At 45.2% G+C, this 18,977-nt stretch overlaps 1 protein-coding gene and 1 pseudogene across 8 annotated transcripts in view; one reads left to right on the top strand and one right to left on the bottom strand.

The window, feature by feature from the left end:
- The window catches only part of TENM2 (teneurin transmembrane protein 2), a 1,505,907-nt gene that overhangs the window by 1,396,685 nt on the left and 90,245 nt on the right, over positions 1–18,977 (top strand). For all 8 annotated transcript variants that reach the window (XM_072824231.1, XM_072824230.1, XM_072824229.1 and 5 more), the window contains one exon: positions 4,463–4,609. In XM_072824231.1, coding sequence (XP_072680332.1) covers positions 4,463–4,609 — 147 coding nt within the window. The remainder of the gene's footprint in view (positions 1–4,462; positions 4,610–18,977) is intronic.
- Positions 16,264–16,756, bottom strand: LOC140631570 (small ribosomal subunit protein uS17-like; annotated as a pseudogene).

Genomic DNA, 18,977 nt, shown 5'->3' with positions numbered 1-18,977 from the left:
TAGCTAGCCTGGATCTGGGAGCTTTGGAAAGGCTTCCTGGAGATGACTTCTGAGTAGGGATTTGAAGGATAGGTTGAAGTTAAGCAGATGAAGAAGGAGAAAAAGAAAGACTGAACAGCTTTGATCTGGCCAAAGCCTGAAGTGGTTATTGAGATGGGCTGACATGAGAACCAGTTCATGTAAGGTCTGTTAGCCAGGTTAAAGACTTCACATTCTCCTTTGGAATCAATGGAAAGCTGTGAGAGTGTTTTGAGCAGTGTCCTGAAGAGAGAAATAGATGATAATGCAAGACTGGAGGTAGGGAGGCCAGTTAGGAGGCTTTCACAAGCATCTAGAGCAAAGATGAGGAGGCTTGGGCTAATGCAATGGAATTGGGAGTGGGAGCAGAGAGTAGATTCCAGAGATATTTAGGAGGAAGGACAGGTAGGACTTCTTATCATTAAGAGGAAAATCAGGCGAGACTTGGTTGTTACTAGACACGAAACATGAGAGAGGTGGTGGAGGGCAGGAGAGGGTGTTAAAAATGACTCCAAGGTTTTAGTCTTGGGCATTGAGGTACATGAAGGTGCCTTAATCAAGGGATCAGAGTTTGGGGGAGATGGGGTAAAGATATTTTCTTGAGTTTGAGACGCTTGTGAGTGAACAGATGGAGATATTTAGATGCAAGTTGGAGTCCAGGATTAGACTTCAGAGGGCTGGAGATGAAGATTCGGGAGTTATTGGAATATAAGGGTGTATTTGGATTGGGTTTTTTAAATCTCAAATTTCTGCTTCAAGTCTAATTTGTGTCAAGGCAAAAAGCCTGCCTACTTGGTAGCTGTGTTGATGGTTTGTTTTGGGGGGGTTTTTAGCGGTTGAAATTCTGTGTGTAGAAGTCCTAGAAACTATACCATTTCCACCCTGCCAAAGGCATTAGAAGTCTGATAGAACCAGCCCAAAATATCACTGATGCCATTGAAAGTTCTCTTTTGATCTTTGAGAAGGAGACCCCTCTATCTTCTTATGCCTCTCAGGAGAATTTATAGATAAAGCAGACTGAAATGAACTAGCACAACCTGACTGAACATTCATTCAGGCATCTACAATGTGCTTGACACAAGGCCAATCTCTGTGACCCAACAGCAAACAAGGAACTCTCAGTTTGGGGTCTAGGGCAAGATTTCTCAATCTTGGCACTATTAACATTTGGGCCTGTATCATTGTTATGGGGACTGTCCGATGCATTGTAAGATATTGAACAGCACCCCTGACCGCTATGCACTGGATGTCAGTAGCATCCTCCCCAATTTGTGATAATCAAAAATGTCTCCAGACCTTGCCAAATGTTACCTTGAGGAATAAAAGGGAAATAACAAGCCTCACTTGAGAATCGCTAGTCTAGGGCCATGGTTGAACCTAAAGTCTTTAGACAGCCAGTTGTCCTGCTGTGCAAAGAACTAAAAGTGTGCCATATCATAGTCTGTGCCAGTGATCTCAGAGATCAACATTCAAGGAAGTCAGCAGTGCTAGCCTGAAATCCAGAGAACTCCATATAAGAGATCTCTCGGACCCCCAAGGAGGAGCCCATAAACCCAATCCAACTTCAATTATAGGATCTTCTCCAGAGAAAAGTTGCCACCTGACACCTATTTGCCCCCCAGACTAATTACTTCCTGCATTCTGTTTTTCCTTAAGCAGAAGCTGGCCTTGCACTTTACAAACACAGCAAATCACCTCCTCAGAAGGCCACCAGCAGAATGAACTTGTGCCAGGGGTAGTTTGGGGTTGCCTAGCAACACCACGCACCTGCCAAGGCTACTTTCTTCCTCTTCAAGCTAAAAGCAAAGTCCTGTCCATTAATTCCCAGCTATCCTGAAACTTCTCAGAGATTTGCCAGCTTCCCACTGTTCATGTTTTCATCTTCTTCATATGATGTGGAGAAAACCTGCTACTATGGTCTGTTTATCTCACTGCAGTTGGTTGGGGGGAGAAAAAAATCAAGAGAGAAAGAGAAGGGGGGGAGAAAAAGCTTCATTTCAATCTAAGAGCACAGATATTTTGAATGCATATCTCTGACTGACAAGCTAGTGTTCTTTGCAAATTTAAATTTTATATAGTAGACGTGGGTTTCCTACACAATGAGGCTTCTGTTGCGACTTTGGGTGTGATTTTAGTCAAACATAAGACCTCAAAGTGACTAAATAACAAAGCACATATAATAGATGGCATGCTGAGCAAATGTTGCTAAGTTTGTCATTTAGTGTATTCCCTGTGATCCATTCAACCAAAACTCTACTGGTAGAAATTGTAAAGCTGGAGGTGGCTGGAGGTTGGAGATACACTCTTTTCCTTGAGAACCTCTGAAATGTCCCTTGGGCTTTTCCTACTGAGTTTCATTTTGCTCTTGTTGAAATGTTTACGGGATTTCTCTGAAACTGGGGATGACTTCTACTCCCTGAACACTCTCACAGTATGAACAAGGGGGATGTCACTGGTTCTCCAGAGCCATGGGGTCACCTCCTTGGTAAGAAGAGGAATGGAAATGTGAATCTTGGCAACTGGGATCTGTAAGGATAGGTGTGAATACCAGCAAGTCTTTCTTGAGGTGTGCAAACGCTTAGGCTTTGTTTGCATTTTGGATTTAGTGCTGGGCTACACAGCCAAAGAAAACAGGTTCTCTGGTAACAGCCTCCTGCTTTCCCCTCTCAAGACAGCTCAGCTTCTCTACAGAGACTTCCCCACATAGAACTCTTTCGCTTACCCTCTTTTCTCAGGGCCTAACCCTTACCACATTCTGGAAAGGGTGGGAGAGAACAAGCGTTCAAAAGTAAGATACCCTTAAATAAGTACATTTCAACTCACTTTCGAACCCTCCAGACCTTCCTTCCTGGGAGGAGTCCTTTACATTCCCACCACAGCCACATGCACAAATTAGGTTTATTGGCATTTTCATAAGGGGTACTCGAGAGAAGAGAAGAAAGATAGCAGGTGAAGGCCTCTGGAACACTGGAGAGAGAACTAAGGGGAATTGCATGCATGCTTTTGATTCTGAAGATTCGGGCCAGAATGGTTTCAAATCAGGTACCTCCATCATTGCAAAGCTCTTCATCCCTCCACCACAACCCAGTCCACCTGCACTTTGTGTGGTTTAAAAAAAATATGCAGAAAGAGCAGGAGATAGACATGGTAACAGAGGGGAAGATAGAATTAAAGATAGATATGCAGGGAAATTGCTTTCTGAGGACAACTATATTAATGGTCATTTGGGGTCTATTTAAATGAAGTAAGAAGATATACCTAGATTGCACAACTCTAAATTTACTAGAAGTCACTGCATTGTGCACTTGAAACAGGTGAATTTTATGGTATGTAAATTATAGCTCAATAAAGCTGTTAAAGGAAAAATGAAAACATATCCAGAAATTCTTGCCAGCAAGTAGGTTTTGTGAGGGTGGTGACATCCTACCAATTCTGTACAGCTCTCTCCATCTTCTAGAGGATGACAGAGGCTCTGCTGGAGAGACTTTTGCACCCTGCTTTAGTGCCCCCCGCCACCTTTTCTCTTTTTCCCTCCCCCAGGTCACAGGGGCCCCAGCTCAGGCCAGAAAGCTGGTAGCTACAGTTGTTTTAGGTGCTAGAGCAATAGGGAATTAGGCAGGTTGCTGATTTCATACTTATACTCACCCCCCCAAAAAAGAGGAAAGAAAGAAAAGGCTACCACAAAATAAGAATTACTCGAACACCACCTCATTCCTCCTACACATACACATTCTTCTTTTTTCCTCATTCACGGTACTAAGTACCTGTTTCTTCCGTGGCCATCAGACTTGGCAGTATCTTTAAATCATGCAATAAATAGGTTGAATGATAAACAACCAACATTTTAAAGTGCCCCTTAAAACTAAATATTGCAAAAATATGAAAATAGCCCAGCAGAACCATCCAGTTCTTAGTCATAAGAAGCTTGTGATAATCACATATAAACATATTCTTAAAATTCTGAAAGACAGAGGGCACTTTGCCTCTGTCCTGGGTTGATAGGGAATATTCTGTCTCCCACAGAAAGTTAGTTCTGAAGAAACAAAAAAAAAAAAGAAAGAAAGAAAGAAAGAAAGAGAAAAAAAAGATTTTTTTTTGAGGTAACCTCGATCTTGAGCTACTAGCTGGAAATTATATCCTACCTAGGCTTGTAAGCTCAGAGCTGGTTTAGTTTTCTGGAATATTCCCCACTTTGGGAAGGTTGCCTCAGATCCCTTCACACAGGTCAGTGTCATTGGGGATCCCCTGCATCTGGGACCCCACTGTGTCTTGCAACTGCATGCATTGCCTGCTTCCCCTGACTCTTTCGAAGGCAGGCACGGGCCTCACTCTGAGGCTGGCCCAGTGGCTGCCCTGCGGCCTTGCTCCCCCTTTGCATGGCTCCCCTGCTGCCCCAGCGCGGCCTCACGGCCCTCCTTCTCATCCTCTCCATTTCTCCAACCAGATGGCTGCCCCGATTTGTGCAACGGCAACGGGAGATGCACACTGGGTCAGAACAGCTGGCAGTGTGTCTGCCAGACCGGCTGGAGAGGGCCCGGATGCAACGTTGCCATGGAAACCTCCTGTGCTGATAACAAGGATAATGAGGGAGGTGAGCAAGCGTCTTCTCATTCCCAGCCCCTCAAGAGCAGAGCATTGTGTATACTTCCAGTCATGAGTCATTTTTCCTGAAAGACCTCCCCTATACTATTGTCAAGTGCTGTTGTAACATTTCTTTTGAAGCAAATGCAGCAGAGAACGGGCCTCGTTGGGCCAGTGGGGGTTCCTGGAGATGAGAGCTGGAGGCACTGGGGTTTGATGCTGGCTTTGGATTCTCAAGTGCACACCACCACAGAGAGGTGGCTGGGCCCTGGCTCTGCCTTTGGGTGCCCCTTCCTGCCTGAGCCTTCGGGGCCGGGAATTACAAGCAAATCGATGGCGATGATTACAGTGTGCGTTTCATGCTGCACTCAGCCATCTCAGGCAATCTCCTCATCCCTACAACCCTTTGAGATGTTACTTTTACAAACAAGGAAACTGGGGCTTAGACCACAGTTTAAGTAACTTTTTTAAGATAAGTCGACCACCAATAATAGTAAAATTGAGACCCAAACGCAGATCGAACTCCAAAGTCCCAATTTGAACCAGTGGCTGGCAAACTAGATAGCCTGTTGGCCACATCCAATCCACAGCCTGGTCTTATATGAGCTAAAAAACGGTTACATTTCTCAAGTTTGCCGGGGGTATCTAAAGAATGGCAGTATTTCAAGACCTGTGAAACTGTGTGGAATTCAAAATTCAGTGTTTACTGACAAAGTTTTATTGGAACATAACAATGCCTATCGGTTTATGTTTCACCCTCAAAGACAGCATTGAGTAGTTGGACAGAGACCACATGGCTGATAAAACCTAAAATATTTACTCTCTGACCCTTTATAGGAAATTTGGCAATCCCGGTTCTGAACCTCTGAACTGAATGTTCTGCATTATTCCCTGGTGGACCGCTAAGATTCTGGGACTAAATGGGGTTAAAGTAGCATACGGGCTGTGTGGCTTCCTTAAGAGTATGGAACAGTGCTCCATAAACATTAGTACAGGTGTGTGACCTATTCCCGCTGAAATTACTAACTGGTCAGAATTCCCTTAGAGCAGAAGTTGTTTCAGGGTGTTTCAAGAGGATCCATGCATCCAACTATATGACTTAATAAAAATGTGTCTAGTCCCACTTTGTCAATCCCTGTGCTCTGAGATTATCAGCTCCTGTCCTCAAAGGCCCCAGATGGTCAGTTTAGGTAGTGTACAGAAAGGGGCGCAATCCATCAGGGTGATGGATCAAAGTATTAGATATTCTATTTTCATTTTTCCTCATCCTCTAAATAAACACTTGCAATTTCCATAATCTATTATTGCTGTTATACTTATATATAATATATAAATAAGCGAATGTTCATATAATGATAGTAGTACAACAATCAAAAAAGTTTAAAGACCTGGTGTAATTTACAGAGCTCCCACACATTCATTTAGCTTCCTGAAACAGAGCCAAAATAGAAGGCACTTTAATTCATTTTTGAATGAAGTGAGGCATAACTGCATATATCTATACATTTTTTTTTTCTGAGAAAGACAGTCAAAATCGCATTACTTCTCCTGATAAGGTTCAGTTTTTGCCTCTGGTCCCTGGCCATTTCACCTAGCAAAGTGGTTGCTTACAGATCAGTTCCTTCCTCTTCCAGAAATGAGCTGCTGTCCCGGTTCCCTCTGCCACTGCAGGCGTCAGCAGCTGAAAGCATAACAAATGGTTGGAATGCTGCATATAGGGGAGGGGAGCTGACTCAGTCTCCTCAATATGCTCTGCACCATCTCCATCCCTCTCTACCAGCCCTATCCCTGATGGCAGCTCTTTTCAGGAGAAAACCGAATTTCTGACATAGTAGAACTAGAGGAGGCACGATAGGTGCTACTGGTCCTAGCCTGAGGACTGCAGTATAGGTACACACAGTTCAGGGTCCCTCCTGGTGGGCAGAGGCAGAGCGTCAGGAAGGGAAGGCACAAAAGCAAATGAGGCAGTGATTATGCTAAAGACAATAATGGCCTTGTTATGGGAACTATTAAAGCGAACCTCCCAAGGAAGTAATTAGCCACCAGGAAAAAAAAAAAAAAAGGCTTTGCACAGTGTTTATAAAAAGAAACTCCCAGTTAATTCAGAGTTGCTTATGTCAGGTGAGAGAGGTAGACACGGATTGTCTCTCACCTGGTGTAAGCAATTCACAATTAACTGAGTTCTTTTTTTGGAGGAGATTCCTCAGTGCAGAGTATCCTTTTTATGGTTAATTACTTCCCTAGGAGGTGTGCTAAGCACTTTGCTGTTTATTGATAAATATTAAAGTTGCTCCTCATCAGCTCCAGATCCAATCCGGCAGCACACTAATTATATCACTTTTTTTTTTTTTTTTTTTTGGTGGGGGTAAGAGTTCTGCCCCAGGCTCTTTCCTGCTTTGGGAGTTCTCAGGCAGGGCTGTGTGTTTCTAAACCTGACAGTAGGTCAGAGGAGGCACCCAGGCAGAGCATGAATGTCGGCCCTGGGAGCAGCTGCGATGAACACATTTGTTATGAACCTCATGAATGGAGAAATAATAGAGTGCTCTTCCAAAGTGAGCGGAAGAGGCGCATCATGCTTTCATCTGGGAACACTCTACGTTTAAAAAAAAAAAATCTCAGATTAAAGTGATAGATATTTTTTTATTTTAAACTGGGATAGATATAGATACAAATATAGATACAGATATTTGAAGCCCTTAACAGCCTTTTCCAACCTTGATTCCTCTGGGAGAGAATTAAGTCCTGGTGCTTTATGGCTACTAATAGTTCAGAAACTTTAGCTTACAGCAAAACCACCTGGAGGGCTTGATTAAACAGAGATTGCTAAATCTTTTCCCCCAGAATTTTAGATTCCAAAGGCATGGGGTGGGATGCAAGAGTTTTAATTTCAAGTAAATTTACAGGTTTGGACATTTTTTGCCTCCATGCTGAGGCAGGTTCTCTTTGAGAACCACGGTCCTAAAACATTCATTATATGGAATGAATTCACTTTTCTCCTATGCATCTAGAACGGTGCTAGCTAAGTGCTTCCTTAGAAGACTTGAGAAAATTTTCACTCAAACATTTTCTGTATTCTGCTGTGCCTATATGAGAAGCCCTGTTGGAAAAGCTGCCTATGACTATCCCCCAAAACAGTTTATACCAGTTCCCTACCTTCTTAATCGCAACCCTTTCAAAGTTTCCCAACACCCCCTAGCCATGTGACCACTAATATCAGGAAGCAATGGCTGATTCTGAAGGAGCAGGTTCTCCCTGCTATTGCTTCTACTAAAGCAGTAGAAACAGTTCAGACAGACATGCCAGTAAGCAGACTGTCTTTTTAATAGTGAAAGATCTTCACTTGAACTGCTCACCCCAATTTGAAAAAGAAGAGACTCAAAGAAATATTTTTGCTTACAGAAGACAAATACCAGCTCATTAAAGTCTGAGAATACACACAACATGTGCATCAAGTGACAGGCAGATAATATTTAATTATCACCACCAAGACAGAGGTGTGAGATTTTTAGTTCATCACAGCCAGGGGTAGGAGAAAGGGTGTAGATTTCCTCTAAAAGTGGGAACCTCGAGGTGGGGAAGCGTTGTTAGACTGTCTGGCCTGGAAAGACAGGGCTTACTCCTTCCCCACACCCCTTTATCAGCCAGAACGTAGAGTCAGGAGCCCCAGCCCTCTGTCTGTACAAGCCCTGCTCCCAACATTTCAAGCCAGCCTGGGAGTCTGTCTGAAATGCCCATGGAATCCTATCAGATGCCCTCTCCAGTCTGTAGGTGGAGGCCTGGAGTGGAGTGGGGAGGAACCTTTCTAAGCTGAGCTTGTCCACAGTCAGTAGCGCATCCCATCCTGCCTTACTGTGTTAGCAAGCTTTCCGCGTCTCCCTCCGTTACATTGACACAGCACTCAAAGTCGGATTCTTGTTCCTTCTCATGTCACTTCGCTGGTTGCTCATGTGACACTGTCACATCATGACAGTTAAGAGCTTGGGCTTGTGAAGCAGTCTTTGTGTCCCACTTCTACAAGTAACTTGACTCCTCAAAGTTTCAGTTTTCTTGTCTGTGAAATAGGCATAATAATGCCAGCTCCATGAGCAGGTGTGAAGTTTCACTGACAAAACATATGCAATATGTTTTACTAGGTGCCTGGTTCGTGGGATGCCCTCACGTGCTGGTTGCTGCCAGTTTTAATGTTGTTAGCAATGTTGCTATCGTTTCTAGAACAGAGGCTGAGTCCACATAGATGGAGCCCAACCAGTAACTTTCCCATCGTCCATAACCACTGAGGTTCTAACCAGTGCGTGTCAAATTTCAGCATTGCATAACCACCCTGGAGAGCTTGTTTAAAATTTAGATTAGATTTCTAGGCCCCTACCTTTGAGATTCTGATTTATCTAGTCAAATATGGGACCTAAGAATCTGCATTTTTATTGAGCACCTCAAAGGATTCTGATACAAGTGGTCTGCAGACCACATTTTGAGGAAAACTTGTTTAAATAATGGTTTCCCACTGAGTAGGCTGACCCAGCTCAATGCCTAGTGCCCACACACCTAGCCCCTACTGCTAAGATTCCCAAAACTCAAGGGAGAGAAGTAAAGTGAGGAGAGGGGAATTTTAGGTCAAGAAGAAATAAGTAATTGACAACGTATGAACACGTTCTCATGTTTAGTTTCTCAGTTAATAATTTGAGTGTGTTTTGAGAAGTATTCTCCATTCCTGGATGGAGAGGTGACCAATATTCACTTCAAGATTTAAAAAAACATTTAATTATATCATCAGGGTGTGCATCCTCCATCCATCCATCCCCTAGCTATTCATTTGTGGTCTAACAAACAAATGCTTATTGAGGGTTTGCTCATGTTGGACTTTGGAAATACTAGGCCAAATATGATAAGTGTCCACAAAGAGCTCATATCCATCTCAAAAGATAAGATGCATAAACACATTATTATAATTATTGCAGCCAGGGTTGACAGGGTGGAAGACCCTCCTTCAGTGGGAACATAGAGAGGCGATGGTCATGGAGTGTGGGTATTGGCCACAGGACAAGAAGCCCATCGCCATGTTGAACCCCATGTCTTCAGTACCATCTCCTGGGAGAGTCCTCAAAGCCACCGATCTGTGTGGTCAGGAACCCCTGATGGGGGCTCTTCCACCCGCCAGCATCTTCTGTAGTTCTTTCCCTCCATTAAGGCTTCCATAACAGTATTTCCCAGCCCACCTCTATCTGTGAAGTTTGGTTCCTTGTTTTGCTCCAAAGGAGGCTGCCTTGGGTTAAGAGATGCGGATGCTGGCCTGAGTTCCAGGCGCTCCAGCCAGGTCTAAATGAGGAGAAATAACACTGGAGTCTGTCCAAAGCACTTGGAACGGATGAAGCCCACCCCTTGCCCATGGCCTCCTCCCCCTTTCCCCATCCCATAACCATCCAAATTGGTTTGACATGATTCAGGGATGCTATTCCGGCATTTATCTCAATTGTTAATTAATAACACCTTGTCTGTGCATTTAGCAGCGCCAAGCTCAGGACTTCAGGGACTCTGGAAGAGTTATAGTTCTCAAGTCCAAATAGTCCCATTTCTTTATCCAATGAGAGATAAAGCTTGGTGAACCCATTGTAAATGCCTTGATTAATGTGTGCAAATCATGTTGATGGATTGGTTGGGTGGGGGACAGGTTAGAAGTACAACATTGCTCTATTAATTGGGTTGGATGAGGATTCCCCTTGCAGTCCAAAGACCTGTGGCAAATGTAGCTGGAGCCATAAACAGAGTCCCCAATTAGCTCCCAGAGAGGAAAGCAATATATCTAATGCTTACAAGGGAAATGTGGCCTTGAGGCCACTGCCAGCTGGCCAGGCACTGGGTCTCTCTTCCTTGGGAAGGAAACAGAACTAACCCCCAACTGAGGACCACATGGCAATGGGGGGGCTGAAATTATTCTGAATCTTCCAGTATAAATAAGATCTTTGACCTCTGGGAACCTATTTGACTAGAGAATCTTCTGTTTAGGAAACTGAGGGTTGGGACACAGTTTTCTAATGAGGTTTAAAAAAAAAAAAAGAAAAAAGGTAGAATCCATTCTTTATCGCATATAAAAACTACAGTCAGTGAGATTTTTGAGAGCTTACATGCACTGAGCCCTGTTCTGAGCTTTGTAGGCATCTGGGTAATGGGATGGGCAACCAACGGGTGGGCTTCTCTGCTGCTTCTACCACACCATGCTTTCTGTTCCTCCACACAGCGGCCTGAGTGATAGTTCTGAATTGTAAATCAGATCATGCCATGTCCTCAAAGGGCTTCTCATGTAGATAAAATCAAAATCAGGGATTCCTGGGTGGCTCAGTGGTGGAGCATCTGCCTTTGGCTTAGGGCGTGATCCTGGGCTACCAGGATCGAGTCCCACATTAGACTCCCTACAGGGAACCTGCTTCTCCCTCTACCTATGCCTCTGCCTCTCTCTCTGTGTCTTTCATGAATACATGAATAAAATCTCCTAAAAGAAAAAGTCAAAATCAAACGTTTCACCTTCACCTGGAGGGACTTCTGTGATGTGCCCTTTCCTCCTCTCTCGCCCATCCCCCACCGCCCTCCACAGCAGCTCTGCTTGCTGTACCCTCTTCTGCCCACCCCTCATCCTGTCATGCTGAGCTGAGTCGCACCTCAGGGCCTTTGCTGATCCAGGGCCAGAAACCCTCTGACCTGGGCATTTGGCATGACTGGCAGCCATTTTCTGTTCCCAACTCAAGCGTCACCTCCCCAAAGAAGCCTGTCTTGACCTATCTGTCTCTCCCCCCATCACCCCATGGTATTTCCTTCACAACAAATGTCACACTCCTAAATTATCCCATCTATATCTTCCTAGCATGCTGTCTGTGTCTTCACAGCAGAAACAGAAGTTCTGTGAATCTCTTTATAATTTTCCCATATCATAGATAAGGATACAGAGGGTAGAGAAGGTAATATTCAAAATAGGCTTCCAGCTAACCACTGTGATAGACCACTTTGGTACTTTAAAGGCAGAAGCTCATTTCTTCTCAAATGCTGACTAAATTTGGAGACTGTTTCTGAAGAAGGTTCAAACAAGTACAGAATTGTTGTAAAGAGACCTCAGGAAAAGTCACCTCAAACATAGAACTTACCCACCGAACACCTTCTCACAGTAAATGTATTTGACCATGGAATTTGTTGGGAGGAAAAGAAGGTATTTAAAGTTCATGAGTTTACTTAATATCATACCTTTAGTCTTTTCTAATCAAGTTTTTAGTAGTTTAAATGATTATTAAGTGTCTCTTAAGGGATTATATTTTTCCCTGATTAGATGACAAATCAACTATTCATCATAAAATGGTGATTAAAATGCATAATTTGCAAAAAAAATTTAATAATTTAAATCTCTTATTTTAGGGAATTAAAGGATCAAAACACAGATTTAACTGGTGGGCAAAGAGGTAACATTTATATCCTTATGTTGGCTTCACATATTTTTTGCATTGGCCAGAGAAACTGCCTAGATTATAGCAAGCTCCCTCTTGGTTCCTGTGACCAGCATTTGAATAAAGGCTCAAGAGCCCTGGTGCCAGGATTAGGTCTTTTGCACCCCCCAGTCCTCCCCTCAGCCCAGACCAGTTCTCTACCAGGGACAACTTTACTCTCCCAGGGACATTTGGCAACATCATGAGACATTTTATGAGGGAGGGAGGAAGGGAAGAAGCAGGGAAGGAGGAAGAAAGGAGATGCTACTGGCATCTAGTGGGTAAAGGCCCAGGATGCTGCTAAAACTCCCAAATACACAGGATAGCCCCCACAACAAAGAATGATTGGGCTCAAAATATCAATAATGCCAAGGCTGAGAAATCTGGTGCAGGTATTAACATCTCCTAGAGACATATCAGAGGAGTCCAGATAGTTTCAGAACAGGGAGTGTCTTTGACTTGATGTCAGAGGCCTGATGCATGGAGCACTTACTAAGACTTTACCCACATTGCCCAAATAAATCATGACAATAGCCCACAAGAGCCCTAAGAGCCTCTTAACATCCTTTACATAGAGGCAGATACTAAGGGCCAGAGAAGCGGAGTGGCTTACCCAGGCCCCACAGCTAAAATATAGCCATGCCAGGACTCAGAACCCAAGTCAAGAGCCTTCCTTGTGTACCCCTCACAGCAGCTGACTATTGTGTCCAGGATCGGAGCAGGCAATCTGTGAGTGCTTAACACCCTTAACCCCCCAGAAACACAAATTCTGCAACATTCTGAAAAATAGCATTGGCATTAGCTTTTTTCCCCCCAGTTTTGGATTTGGAATGCATTTTTGCCACAAAGTGCTTATGCACTGGAATGCCAGGGCACAAGCAGGGGAAAGTGGAGCAGTTGGACTTTAAATAGCTAGACACTCTCTGCAGCACAGCCAGAGCAGCTGCCCAAGGTCTGTGCTCTTTTCTTTGACTTTCCATCTTCTCAGCCAAGAGCTCTGGGGGATTGGACAGGAGCCAGAGCTATGTGGCCAAATGTGATTCCAAGGAAAACTGCAAGGTGTGCCCCAAAGCTCTGTGTGCAGTGCCTGTCTCTCTCCCCCAGCACAATGAAGACCAAACCTTTCCAGGGAGGATTCCCTCATCTTCCTGAGCTCAAGGTGCTTCATCATTGATCTATCTGCCAACCCCGTTTCCCGGAACTCTGTGACCACACACACTGAGGGACACTGCCTCTTTGATTCACAGGGTTTGTGGAGTCTGGGAATGTGAGATTCAGAAAGACTAAAATGTGGAGTCCCCAGCAGGTCTAAAACCCAGAGAGGGGAAGTAACTTCTTCGAGGGCAAACAACAGGGTAGGGCGGATCTGGGTCAGAGGCCAAGTTTCCTGGCTCTAAAATCTGGTACATTTTCTCTATAGCATGATGCTCCTACAAGGACCCAGTCACCCTAAAGAGAATGTGTGCCTGGTGAGATTGGTCTGAGACCTAGCAACTAGACTAGGATGAGTCCAGGCACCTTTGCACCCAAGAGTGAGCACCTCCTTTAATTGTGACCCTAGGCCAGCCTCCCTCACCCATCTCTAGCCCTGGCCCTGTTCGCACCTCTTGTCACGGATGGTGGTGAGAACAAACACTACCTCTGCCCCCACCAGTCACATGCATACACCCAGCCAGGCCACCAGAATGAAGGAGACTCCGATTCTGCATTAGAGAATCCAAGGTCTGCTGAGGGTGTGACACAAATGTGAAATCAGCCGCTACAAAGCCACATACTAAGGGTTCAGGTTAGAATGAGGCCAAGGAGCTTCCAAAACAGGAAAAACTCGAATTTTGAAAGCTACAGAGGACTTACATCGGGAACACAGGGAAAGCATTGTGGGCAAAGAGATGGCAAAGGTGCAGAGGACAAGGGACAGCTGCGTGTACTCAGAGACCTCTGGGAAGATTGACAGAGAGTTGAAGGAGGGTGAGGCTGGGGAAGCGGGTCTGGACAGAGAGAGCCAGGCCGCGCCTGCTGCACCAGGCAGAGGGAAGCTTACCCCAAGTATTTGCTTTGCCTTCTTGCATTTAGCATCTTGGTCTCAAAACTGCAACCACACCTCTTCCCTCAGACAGAAGGCTGATATATCTGCTTGGGTTATTCCTAAACACATATGCTCGCAGCAGAGAAGAAAGAGTGGGCTTTCTCTATGTCTCTTCCTCGCATGTGTGCATCCTTTCACTGCGAGGGGAGGAGACAGCCTGGCAGGGTGGTAAAGAGGCTTTGGGGCTAGGAGCTCTGGGTTCACGTCCTGGTTCCACCACTGTTTCAGTGTGTCTGGGAGCCATTTGATCTATCTCTGTAAGCCTCACTTTTGTCATCTGTAAAGTGGGACTAATGCTAGTTGCCACCTCATAGGATATTGGGAGCTCAGATGAGTTCATACATGGAAAATACTTAGTACAATGGTTCTCTTAGGTCAGCGAGCATCAGAATCACCGGGAAGATGTTAATGCATAGGTCACTGGGCCCAAATCACAAGTTTCTGGTATAGTAGGTCTGGTGCAGGGCCATGCATTTCTAAGGGATACGTGTTCTAACAAGGACTCAGGTGATACTGACACTTTGGGAATCACTGATATGACACAATAGGTGCAGTTTGGGGGGGATCCCAAGTGCTGAGAGAGTGATTCCTCCAAGTGTGGCATCCCTGGGCCACCTGAAGGGGAGGACATGCCAAAAAGCTCTGCATCCCAAGGCAGGGGCAACATGGTTGGCATATGAAGCCCAGGTGTGTCACTGTACTCACTGAAACCCCTGCCACAGAGATGTGGCTATGGAGAGGGGCTCAGGGCTCCAATCCCAGGATCTGTTCCTCTCCCCCCTTCCAAGAACACTGGAGTAAAGGACAGATGTGGGAGGAGCATCTAGAAGAGAGTACACGGTAGCTGGCCCTGGCCTCTCACCCTTGTGACTTCCTGGGGCTTCTCCCATTCCCCTTCATGCCTGAAGTTGATGCTGTGCCCTTTTCTGCTGGGGCTTGCAGGCTCTTGGGTCAGGCAGATTTTTGTAAGTTCTGACTCCAGTTCTTACTGGTTGTACTTACTTGTGCAAAGCACCTGACCTATCCGAGCCTCTGTTTCCTCAGCTGTAAACTGGGAATAGCAATACCAACCTCGCAGGCCTTTTGTGAGGTTTGACTAGCAAGTTCATAGGAAGTGCCTAAATGCCAATTGATTTAAAGGACAGGTCCAATTATTAGTATCTCCCTGTGTAATGTGACTTCAGAGACTCTAAACACACATACTGTTCCCAATCAAAAGCTCATTATATAGCATATTAAAATCAGAAATCCATCTTTGGGTTCCTGTTCTAGTGTACAATCCCCCTCAATCCCACACCCACTCATGCTGGACTGAGTGTATTTTCCCTCAGATATCACAACCCAGTGATCTGGGTGGCTCACTGACATGTCTGGCCTGCATAGGGTCAAAAAAAAAAAAAAGTCTTTGAGTTAGCTGCTGACATTTAACAATAGAGGATTCCATTTAACCAACAAAAAAAAACTAAAAAGCTAGAGAGTAGTTTGTCCAAAGTCAGCAGTGAAGTGCTGGGATTGCAGCTGGTTCTCCTAATTCTAAAAGTCTTACTTGTTCTCCTCCCAGACCTGTTTTCCTGAAAGTAGTTGTATATCGGGTTTGCCAGAGAGTCCAAAGCTGTTGGGATCTGGGACAGGGAAGGGGAAGGGGAACCCACAGAGAAAGGGGCGCTATAGTCACTGGGGCAAGCTTCTCCTACTCTTACTTCTGCTATGCTTACTCATAAAGCACATGGTTCAGGAATCAGAGCCAGGGAGAAATTTCCAGCCCACTGGGGCCCACACCCAAAGCACCCTCTGATGTACAGCACTGCCAGCTACCACATGGTCTGCTGCAGTGGTCATTCCAAATCTCTCACACGACACCTTTGTCTGTGAGTGTTGCTGCACAGATTGCATGTGCACCTTTGTCCCATTCCCCCTCACACCCAAAGTTGGTGCCATGCATTTTTTCCCTAACCATTAAGACCATGGTTTCTTAATATCCTTCCATCTCCACCCAATCATGCATCCAATTGCACTGGGCTGGACCACTGGGTCTCTAGCTTCTAGACTATTCTATACAAAACAATCAGAAGAATCCTTTTATTTTTATGTTTATTTTTTTAGCTGGGCCCATGACTGGAAAAATAACTGTTTTCTTTGGCGTGTGGGCAGATGTCTCATCTCAGAACTTCTGGAATTGCTTCTTGGTGCTGGTGGCCTTGGTGATCTGGAGCATGTTGAAGTGCACAGTGTTGCTCAAGGGTTAGCACTCACCCAGTGGGACAGTGTCACCAATCTGGACATCCCATAAGCAGGTGGATGGGGCACAGACATGTTCTAGTGGCATTTCTTGAATTGGTTATACTTTCAGATGTAGGGGAGGTAGTCTCAGTCGGTGACAGTGGTCCTCTGCATCTTCATCTTGGTCACCACATCAGACAGATCCACCCTCTGATGGATGCATGATCAGTAAAGAGGTATTTCTTGTCCAAATAGTTGCTCTCGGTTGGCTTCCTTGTTTTATAGTATTGTGGGACCTTCTCCTGGCCAGTTTCACCAAGCCCCTCTTCTTATTTTAAAAGATGATTGACTGCTTTTGGTAGGCAGGCTCAATCTGTATGACCATCATCTCCCTGGCTGCCTGAAAAAAGGAGAAGAATCCCTTTATAAGTCAGATAAAAAAAATAAAAATAAAAATAAATAAAAGTCAGATCATATGATGCCCCTGTGCAAACCTTCCCTGGGCATTACATCTCCCATAGAATGGCATCCAGGTCACAACCATGGCTTCTATTGCTCTGCATTAGTGGGCTCTTCCTTCCACTCAGCACTTACATCTTCCTCTACTCATCTCCATCATCCATCCCAACATTCACCAACTTGTTGTTCCTACTCTCAAGATACTTTCCCACCCTGGGCCTTTGCACCTACTGTTCCCTCTGCCCCGAATGTTCTTTCTCCAGAGGTTTCCACGACTTGTTTCCTCATCTCATTCAGGTTTCTCCCCAAATGTCACTTCTGGGAAGGCTTCCCTACCCTGCCTCCATCTAAAGCAGCAACCCCCCTCCTCCATCACTCTCCCAGCCTTTACTCTGCCTTATTTTTCTTTAGAACACTATCACTTTCTCAAAGTCATACATTTCTTTGCTAATTGTCTGTTTCCCCTCTAGAATCTAGATTCCTAACTGCAGGGTCCCTCTCTATCTTGGTCAACTCATTATTCAATGAATTGAATGAATAAAAGTTTTAATGAGAAGTCTCTAGGATAGAAAACAGTTGTCTTTTACTCAGTACATTATTTTAGTATGAATACATTTTCATTTTAGGATTAAAAAAACATATCCATACAATGACACCCAAATCACGATATACCATTCATACCATTTTATTAATGCAAAGAAAATCCAAATGTAAGATATGTTATTTCTTTCCAGTAGGAGGTGAACACACGGTTATACTGCTCTTCATCTCTGTTGTCAACTTGGCTCACCCTGTACATGGACTTCCTTTGGGTTGGTGGCAGTAGGTATGCAGGCTCTATAGTCCTTCTCTGAGACAAGAGGAAAGGCAGGGGCTGCTGAGAATCACATTGAGTGAAGCCGGATCTCTCAAACCATGGCCAGCCTCATAAGGCACAGAGTGGTAAGAGAGATCAGCAAATCTGAGGCTGGGCCAGCTGTGTGCAAATCCCAGCTCTGCCACTCATGAACAGCTGCCCAACCTTGTCAAAGGGCTCTCCATCTGTAAAGCCAGAGTAAACAGATGGTTTTGCACAAGGCTTGTTTAATCCTTCACAAAGTCCCTATTAAACTAGTATTATTATCATTTCCACTTTATTGATGAGAAAACTGAGGCTCAGAGAGGTAAGCTAATTAGCCCAAGGCCACACAGCCAGTATGTTGCAAACCTCCAGATCCTGTGATGTTGATTGGTAGTCCAAAACTGGCTCCTAGTCCCTACACCATAGAGTGGATGTGAAGATGAAATGAGGCGATCTCTACAGAGTGCTAAGCACAATACCTGAAACATGGGAAGAGCCATGTTTAGGAATTAGTACTTCTCATTTTCCTAATCCAACCGGAAGCTTGCATGATAGTTGAGTCTGGTCCTTTCTCCCACTTGGCAGCCTGGGGTGCTTCTTTATACACCAGGAGGACAGGCATCATGCCCTCTGCTAATTCTCTCAGCTCAGGGGCCAGTCCTCCCACCTCCCCCCAGGAGACAAGGTCTCTCCTCAGGTGGAAAGTAACCGTTCCGCTTTGTTGCTTGGAGATGTCGGTGGTGACAGCCCTTTCCTTTCTGAGGGGCCCAGCAGGTCACTGTCTGGCACCCCACCAGTCCGCCACCCCCTGCTGGGCTGGCTTCTGTCTGACCTGTCAGTGGGCTCTCTGAAAGGGAGGTTGATGAGGGGCACAGGAGAGGGGCCAGGAACAGCAGGCAGAGGGTGAGCATTTGGGAACATTGGGGGCTGAGATCAGAGACCTTTGCTCTCTCTTGCCAGTAGTTTTTGTAACAGAACAGCGGGGAGACGGCAGCAGCCAGGAGAGAAATCCCTCAGGTATAAAAAACATGGCCCTAGGCTAACAAGGGTGAGGCTGTGCCAGAGAGGCCTGTCAGGGAATGTCCGAGGTGGGCAAACTCTCATCAAGTGAGATCATTATTCCTGGAGGCTCTGTCCGGGTTGAGGAGAAGCAGCAGAAGTGGGGGGGCGGGGGGGGGGACAGAAAGAGGTTGAGAGAAAGAACAGCAACTAGGGAATGGAGATGTTTTCTGAAGCCTCAGCATTTCCTCTCCCACGTCCTACACTATTCACAGGCACCTCTATATAGCCAGGACTACTCACAGCCTCC

The sequence above is a fragment of the Canis lupus genome, chromosome 4, assembly GCF_048164855.1.
Source record: "Canis lupus baileyi chromosome 4, mCanLup2.hap1, whole genome shotgun sequence".
NCBI classification, from domain to species: domain Eukaryota; kingdom Metazoa; phylum Chordata; class Mammalia; order Carnivora; family Canidae; genus Canis; species Canis lupus.
The sequence above is the reverse complement of the archived record's forward strand: the minus strand, read 5'-3'. Positions and strand labels throughout refer to the sequence as shown.